Here is a 7,952-nt window from a genome sequence, read left to right on the forward strand (position 1 = left end):
CGGGGAGGCATCGGGCCGGCGCTCGGTAGTTGCGCAGTTCCAGGGTAGGCGCGGGGGAGGACCGGGAAGAGTGCGGGAAAAGGGCCTTGCCTCGAGGGTCCGCAGCTTCTCTCCCGCTTGTCCTTTATAGAATGAAGACCATTCTCAGCAACCAGACCGTTGACATCCCCGAGCAAGGTACGTCTGACAGCGCCGTGGGAAGGCGTGTCGCGGTGCTGAGCCCGCAGCCGGGTTAACGTGTGTCTGCCTTTGGTTTCCAGTCAGCGTTTCGCTGAAGGGCCGGACAGTCATTGTGAAGGGCCCCCGAGGAACCTTGCGAAGGGATTTTAACCACATCAATGTGGAGCTGTCCCTCCTGGGAAAGAAACACAAGAAGGTGAGCGGTGCCAAAGTTGCTTCTCTGCCCAGTTTCTCTGCTTGATGGTTTAAAAACTTCTTGGTAGTGTGAGAGACTGAACCCAGATGTTTAGCTGTGAGTATGTTATTGAAGTTCTTGCTTATCTCTATGTGTTCTGGAAGAGGCTGGTCTTGTAGAACTTTGGGATCTACTTGGGCACTATGAAAGTCTTGCAGTTCTGTGGTGTTGGACTAAATTTGTTCATTAGTTTCTTTTATGGTTACAGGCAGTTATTGGGAAGGGGATTGAATGTTGTATGCTGTGTTTTATAAACTGGCTAGTTCTAGCTAGATAAAACTAAATCTACTGACATAGTTGTCAGTATTATCAAGTTGCATCAGGAGAGCAGATGTTTCCTAAATAAATGAATAATGTGTTTGTATGGTCTTAAAAAAAATAATGGGAAGAGTGACTGATTTCAGCTGCTTTTTTGGAAACACCTAGTGTTTCATTAAAGCACTGGACTCACACACAGTTCCATTAAAAAGTTGAGAGATTGATTTTGGAACAACCTGTTCAGTGTTTAGCATCTTTCAGATTAAGATGTCAGAATATCTATCGCACCTTCTTGAAGATTTGTTAGTAATAAGATATGAAGAAAAAAATTGTGATGCATCTGGGACTTTAGAACTTAAAAGGCTTGAAGTAGCTGCACCTTCCAAGAAACTAAATACCTTTGTGTTTTTGTTAGGAGGGCCTTTCAGTAGTTTACTTGAACTTTACACTCTTAGTTTGTCACATAAGTGTTTCATGCTTAGTTTTGAAGTGTAACTGAAAGCTTTGCTAATTTTATTTCTTTCTCGTAATGCAGCTGCGCGTTGACAAATGGTGGGGTAACAGAAAGGAGCTGGCAACAGTTCGTACAATTTGCAGCCATGTACAGAACATGATAAAGGGTGTTACACTGGTGAGTTTTATTTTGGAATAGGATAACTCGCATAATTTTTGTTAGTGAGGGCAACAGGCAGCCTTTGACTTCAGTGAGAGCTTTGCTAAGCACCCAGGGTGGTAGCTTTCTTTCTGTCTTTTTTTTAATCTTGCTTGTGCATCAGACAAGTTCTATATGTGGAAGAAAGCATGAACAATAAACTCTGGATGTCTCTTGGGCTTAGAGGCTTGCCCTTGTTAAACTGTTTTCAATATAACTTGAGTTTAGATGTCTCTAGTAATCTTTATGCATTTGTTTTACCATTTGCATTCTGCTTTCAATAATCTGATGATGTTCTTTACTGTAGGGATTTCGTTACAAGATGAGGTCCGTGTATGCTCACTTCCCAATCAACGTGGTTATACAGGAAAACGGCTCGCTTGTGGAGATCCGAAACTTCTTGGGAGAGAAGTACATTCGCCGAGTGCGTATGAGACCAGGTGAGCGTCGCTGGAGTTGTGCTCTGCTGTTTCTAACTGGACTGTTTAAACCATTTTCTTTGGGTCCTGCCACCAGTAGCAGGAGATGGGGAACGATTATTGAAGCAGCATTTGCCTGTCTGAGTGTATGTAATCTTATGATACTTCTACAACTGTTTAGATTTATTATTAGTAATGCTTTTGTAATTTGAGTAGTTAGAGCTACTTAATAGCTAACAACTAATTTAGAGCTTGGTATTGTGCTACAAGTTATGAGGAGTCCAGTGTTTACTTTTCTTATTGTGAGATCTTGACAGTGTTTATAGCTGGTAAACTGCAGGTGCTTTATTTCAGATTTGTGTTTCTTTTCTAAATATTGTACATGAACTAGTTTCACACTATATCATGTTTTTCGTCTTCGAAGTGTTGTGTTTTGAATTTCCTGGTTGTCTAGGAGCAAGTATGATGAACTTCAAAATTGTAATCTTAACTGTTGGGTGTTACGGCTTGTATACTTGGAGTTTTAGCAGAATATTTTAACAGAGTAGGCATTTTATGGAGCTTGTTAAACTTCAGAAAGTTCATAAGCATAGTTAAGACCATTGGGAAGACCTTCCATATCTGTTTTTTGAAAGTCTGGTGAAGGTGCGAGTGGGGGTGTTTAGTGTGATTGGTGATGTTTTGGGATGGCTTTAGATTAAAGTGTCAGACTTGTGCAAAAATACTGGCAGATGCAGTGCAGAGCCACTTACAGTGGCTTTGACTATTGATTTACTGTGGAATAATAAGGATGGGTTTGATTATTTGTTTTTTATTAAGTCAGCATTTACTTCAGGGATAGTAAAGTGTTGTCTTAAAAGCTGATGTCTGTTGACTATAAAAACTTGCTATAAAAACTTGCTTGTGTTATTCTCCTTGTAAATGGAAGCTTCCTGTTAGATTCTTGAATGTCCTAGTATTAACTTCTTAGGAGTATTGCAGTGTTGCTAGTTTAAACATGGTCCTTGACATGTAAGGGATCAGGGTTGGTTGGTTTTTTTTAATGACTTTTGATTGGATGACTCCAGTTTAGTCTTAATGAACATAAGAATGTGGAAAATGGCACCATCTAGCTGACGAAGCCATACTGGCAAAACCTCTGGCTTGTACAGTGATGTTGGTGATTAATGCTGTGATGTAGAAACACTTTGGTAGGAATGGAACTTAGTTGCTTTCAATCCAGAGCATGACTTGCACTAATCTTTGAGTTCCAAAACGGTGTGAGGGAGGACAACCCTGGAAGGGATTTGGGGGACTCTTCTAACAAAATTGTTGTAGAAGATAATTATTGCCTAGAATGCTACTTTCTGAATCTGTAAATTGGGACAGAACATGAATACTCTTTCTTGAGTATATTTAATGTCTTCATGAACAATGTAGGTTGTGTGTTTCCCTTTCTGTAGGTGTTTCCTGTGCAGTATCTCAAGCCCAGAAAGATGAGCTGATCCTTGAAGGGAATGACATTGAATTGGTCTCCAATTCAGGTTTGTGAAAGTACATGTATGGGAAGATAAAATGATACAGTCACTTTTACCTGGAGATGTCAGCTTAGCAAATTGTCATTTTCTCAAACCCTGAGATAAAGGACAGCTCGGGATTATTTTTTTTTCCTCTAGTCACCGTAATTACTTTTCACAGTTTCTTAGCCTTTTCTGAACTTAGAGATGTTTTTATAAAATTCCACAGACTGTTTTTTTTTTCCTTTTTGAGTCAATATTGATGGCTTTTTGGCACAAAACTTTGCAGCTTTTCAGTTGTACAAATGTGCAGTAATAAACACTCACTGTCCTGAGTGCCAAGACAGGCTTATTGACACGTGTTGTGTTTTTGTTAGGACTGACAAAGATTTCAAGTGGTGTTTTTACATGTTAGTTGATGCATTGGAGAGCAAACAAAGGCTACAAGTTGGCTTGGACCTCTTGCTTTGTGCTAACAGTGTTGCTTTGTGTGCAGCTGCCTTGATCCAGCAAGCCACTACAGTCAAGAACAAGGATATCAGGAAATTCTTGGATGGTATCTATGTCTCTGAGAAAGGAACAGTACAGCAGGCAGATGAGTAAAACTCTTCATAGGTTTGTATCATTTTAACATTGGTCCGTCTTCTCTGTAGAGATGGTTACTCAATCTGGGGGTTTGACAGGGTTTATCTGCTTTAACAAGGCTGAGGTTAAGCAGGTTTCCAACAGAGATGTAGTTGTGCTTGTAAAAGGCATCATAAGAGGTATCATAAGACCTAAATTCTGGTGTATCTCTTGACAGCAATTTTTCTTCTCCCATCAACTCAGTATTACCATGCTGCATGGAGAAACGTTTAACTCAAGTGCTCTGTTCTAAGCCGAGAACACTGGTTATGGTGGAGAACACTGGTTATGGTAGTGCCTGAGAACTTAAAGCCGGCTAACCGAGCATGACAGACTAGTTTACAGCTATTTACAGAGAATACTTTTCTTAGACTAATGTTCCTCCTGGTTGGATGCTGACTTCACAAAAAAAAAAAAAAAAAAAGGTCAGCATGCCATTTCTGGATAAAAGTCTTCCATGTCGCTTGTGTGTAAATGCTTGCAAACAAAGGTCAGTATAACAAGGACAAGTGTTTACATTGTGTATGTACATTTATTACTGAAGATGAGTACAAGGATTTGGGGGTTATTTTAAGAATTTTAACTTTAACTTCAAACAGAATTTGAAGTATTTCAGCTGTGTATGGTTCTGTACATGGTACAGAACATTTTTGAAGGATGAAACAGGCTGTTGCAAATGAAATAACTATTCTGTGCCTTCTGAACCTAAACTTGAGACAGAGGATGCAGATGAAATGAGTTCTTTAAACATACCAGGCACTTTCAAGCTACTAGAAGAATTATTTTTACTGCTGTTCTGAGTTCTTGGGAGATAGAACAACTTGTTACCAGCTTGTTAAACTATCATGAGCTGTTGTCTTTGAAGGCATCTTTAAGTAATTCTGTCTGAACAAAATTAGGCAAATTCTTTGAGCTATTAATGTCCATTTCATATTTGCAGTGCAAAAATCTTTCTAAAAGCTCCTTACTTTTATTTACAGTTGTCTGGATCCTGAAACAAACAACCATGGGACATTACATTAGCAAGTACCAGCTTGATTAATCTGATACAAAACCTGAACACCATGAGAGCTTTAATAAAATAAAACCTATTTCATATCTTGGCCTCTCTTTTTCTTTTCTTTTTCTTTTTTAAAGAACTAAATGGTGATTGTGTGAACCTGTTGGAGATCTTCGGCATTTGGAGAAGCAGATTGTTGCAGGGTCATGCAAGATAACGTCAGCACTGTGTACATGTTGCCTTACCAGTCTGAGAACTGAGTGAAGTCTCATGGTTTGGAAACGTCATGCCAGTGGAGTGTGGACCCAGTGTGTAAAGCCACAAAGTGGTAGTTTTAAATCATAGCATTAAGAACTAGCAAAAACATTGTTCTCACAGACAGGAGATTAGTGTTCTTCCACATGATTTAAGAACCTCAGACTGCAGAAACTTGATTTCCATGGACAGTTTCTGGAAGGGAATTCAGACTTGTGATGACAGTATCTGAAGCAGATTAAAAAGAAAACTGGAATCAGTAGGACCAGATTTGTAAGACGATTTAAACTGAATAGAGAGATAGATGTAGTCTGAAAATACAATGCTTTAGCTGTATTGCTCAATTAAGAAAGCCAAGGACTTGACCTCAGAGTTCAGACAGAGCTTACTGCTGAGTTTCACCAACAGTGTTTTGTGTCATCTGGGGATATAGCTCTGTTTTTTCTTGGTTATCCATCTTGCCAAGTAGCAACATGTAGTTGGGATGTTGTGCTGTTTCTGTGCTACGGTAAAATCCGTATTCACTTGGTGCATTCATTCAGTTTTGAAAAAAACTCCCAGAAATACTGTGATAATGCAGAAACATACCTGGCCACAAATAGCTAAAGCTTAATATTGAGGAAAGCATCCACCTGTGCCTAAGAAATTCAGAAAATTGCCTAAAGCACCCACTTGCATGATTCTTCTGAGTTCAACAGGGGTGTGTGGTACCAGTGTCTGAGCCTGGGGAGGCAGCGATGCTGAACTGCAGATGTGGACTTTGTACATGGCTTGTCTAATGTTACGATGGGATCTTGCGCTGTTCTAATTGTGCTGCTAAAGGAGTCTTCTGAAATTCTTTGTGCTCCCGTGGTGCATGCAGAGTTCAAGAGTTTTCCTGTATCGGTGCCATTCGATGGCTGCTGTGGGTGATGACTAGTCTGTGGCTTTGGGTGGTGGAAGGATTCAGCACCTCCAACGCGTGTGCTGTTTGCAGTGCTGGTAGAACATTTTGGAGTGTAAAATGGGCCAGTCCCTCAAAATTTTACTAGTATTTAACCTTTTTAATTCATGAACCTTCTGTGATGTTAACCCATACTTACAATGGAGGTATATGCACATGCTTTTATGAACCGAGACTCAAGGTTGGATCGAGAATTGGCAGTTTGGGGTTCAGTCAGTTGCACATAGCCTCAAGGTAGCACTTCCACGGAATTTCTATTAAATGGCTGTAATACTTTAGTGCTTACTTTATGATAATATGTGATCATTTACCGGGTGTTTGATGCTTTCTTGTGTGTTACCTCATCTGTTCGGAGGTGCTGGGATACAGATAAAGTGTGTCTGTCTGTTTTGGGGACCTTAATACTGAGGTAACTAGCTTCCAGTGGGAACAGGTTGGGGCTTTCACTGTGTCTTGAAAATGGTACTGGCCCCTGGAAAAGGAGGTTGGAAGGCAGTAAGGATTTAACCGGTGGCTCTTCTGCCCTTTGTTCCAGTTCTAGAGCAGCTTCTTTACCCTTCTGCAGAGGTGTGTCGTACCTGTCTGGGGAGCAATGATCTGATGTGATGACTGAAAAGGCAGGCTAACATGAATTTTAAATGACGGTGCAGTTCATGGGAGAAGAAAAGCTCATGGGCTCATTTCAGGATGACCAAAACCAGACCAAGGGAAACATCTGGGTTTGGTCCCTGAAAAATTTAAAAGGGGTATCAGGTTCCTTTATCCTTTAAGAGCATTATGCCTGGGTGGATAGGTTTTGTTTAATGCGGCAACAGCAATAAACTCCTCCACGGTGTTATCCCACCCATGGCTTGCTGGCACTTGAGCAGAGCCAAGATGAGAACACACTTTTATTTCTATGAAAAAGTGTGATTTAGAACTACTCTTCTCTTGAGGGGATTAACAGTTACTATTTATTTTTATGTTCTCTGCTAGTAAAAATTGTTAGGGCTGCCCTGTTTTGGAGATGAAAAATAGTGATTGTATACTCTTTTGACTTGTCTCCTGTGGGTCCAGTTACATTTACTTAAAGTGAACATCCAATCTCTGCCTCACCCAGTTTGTAAGAGACGGAGGTGTGTTGGTTGATAATGGAGTTAACTTGGATTTTTTCTAGCGGTATCTTCAGAAACTGGCTCAGGACATTTCATTCTCTGTGTTGTACTTAGCTGAAAGTTTGTGGGTTTTAATAACACTTTTATTTGTAAACGCTAACAACTGCAGTTTCATACTCAACAACATTTGTAACATGAATATACATCAAAAGACATTTTGGTCTAGAGGTCTATAGAAAAGTGCATGTCAGTTCTCACAGCTTAGTATCTCTTTTCAAGTCAAAAGTCTTGGAAAGATTATTCCAAAGCACGGGAAGAGTCATAAAATGTTTGGTGGTTTTTTTTGTTTGTTTTAAATAAATGAATTTATCATCTTCTACGTACAGGAGGTGATAAAAGTAATTTCACAGAAACAACTTCACAGCTTTTTTTCCTGTGCCTACAGCTACTTTCCATTTTCAAATGAAACGCTGGGTGTGTATGACTGGAGTGACTCACGTAGTGCTTTTCTACAGTCATCTGTTCAGCATCGTCCTCTGTAGAATGCAGACGGTGATGGATCTCACTGAAAGTGGGCTCGTGCCCCCTTTTTATAATGAAACACAGATGCACTGGATACTTTTTGCCTTAAATCGTTTTCTCCTTTTTCTTTTGTGGAAAACAATAATGGATAAAAGCAAGATAAGGGTAGAGAAAAGGCAGCAGGCAAAGAATATTAACGGCTTCTTCTGAGAAATAAACAAGCAGAAGCTGCACTCCTTTTCTTGGGTGGAGGGATTGCAGGCTGAAGAGTCAG

General features: G+C 40.0%; 2 protein-coding genes across 2 annotated transcripts in view; one reads left to right on the forward strand and one right to left on the reverse strand.

Annotated features, from left to right (window-relative positions):
* Positions 1-118: 118 nt before the first annotated feature.
* RPL9 (ribosomal protein L9) lies at positions 119-4,861 on the forward strand. The gene is made up of 7 exons (XM_009872626.1): positions 119-177; positions 261-376; positions 1,209-1,304; positions 1,633-1,765; positions 3,187-3,267; positions 3,737-3,855; positions 4,845-4,861. The coding sequence occupies exons 1-6, from the start codon at positions 132-134 to the stop codon at positions 3,841-3,843; spliced, it is 579 nt and encodes a 192-aa protein (XP_009870928.1). The 5' UTR covers positions 119-131; the 3' UTR covers positions 3,844-3,855; positions 4,845-4,861.
* A 2,885-nt stretch (positions 4,862-7,746) lies between these two features.
* The window catches only part of KLB (klotho beta), an 18,229-nt gene continuing 18,023 nt past the window's right edge, over positions 7,747-7,952 (reverse strand). The window contains 1 exon segment of the mRNA XM_009872627.1: positions 7,747-7,952. This exon segment is cut by the window's right edge and continues 32 nt beyond it. Within this exon segment, the coding sequence (XP_009870929.1) occupies positions 7,747-7,952 (206 nt within the window).

The sequence above is a fragment of the Apaloderma vittatum genome, unplaced genomic scaffold, assembly GCF_000703405.1.
Source record: "Apaloderma vittatum isolate BGI_N311 unplaced genomic scaffold, ASM70340v1 scaffold17507, whole genome shotgun sequence".
In the NCBI taxonomy this organism is placed as follows: domain Eukaryota; kingdom Metazoa; phylum Chordata; class Aves; order Trogoniformes; family Trogonidae; genus Apaloderma; species Apaloderma vittatum.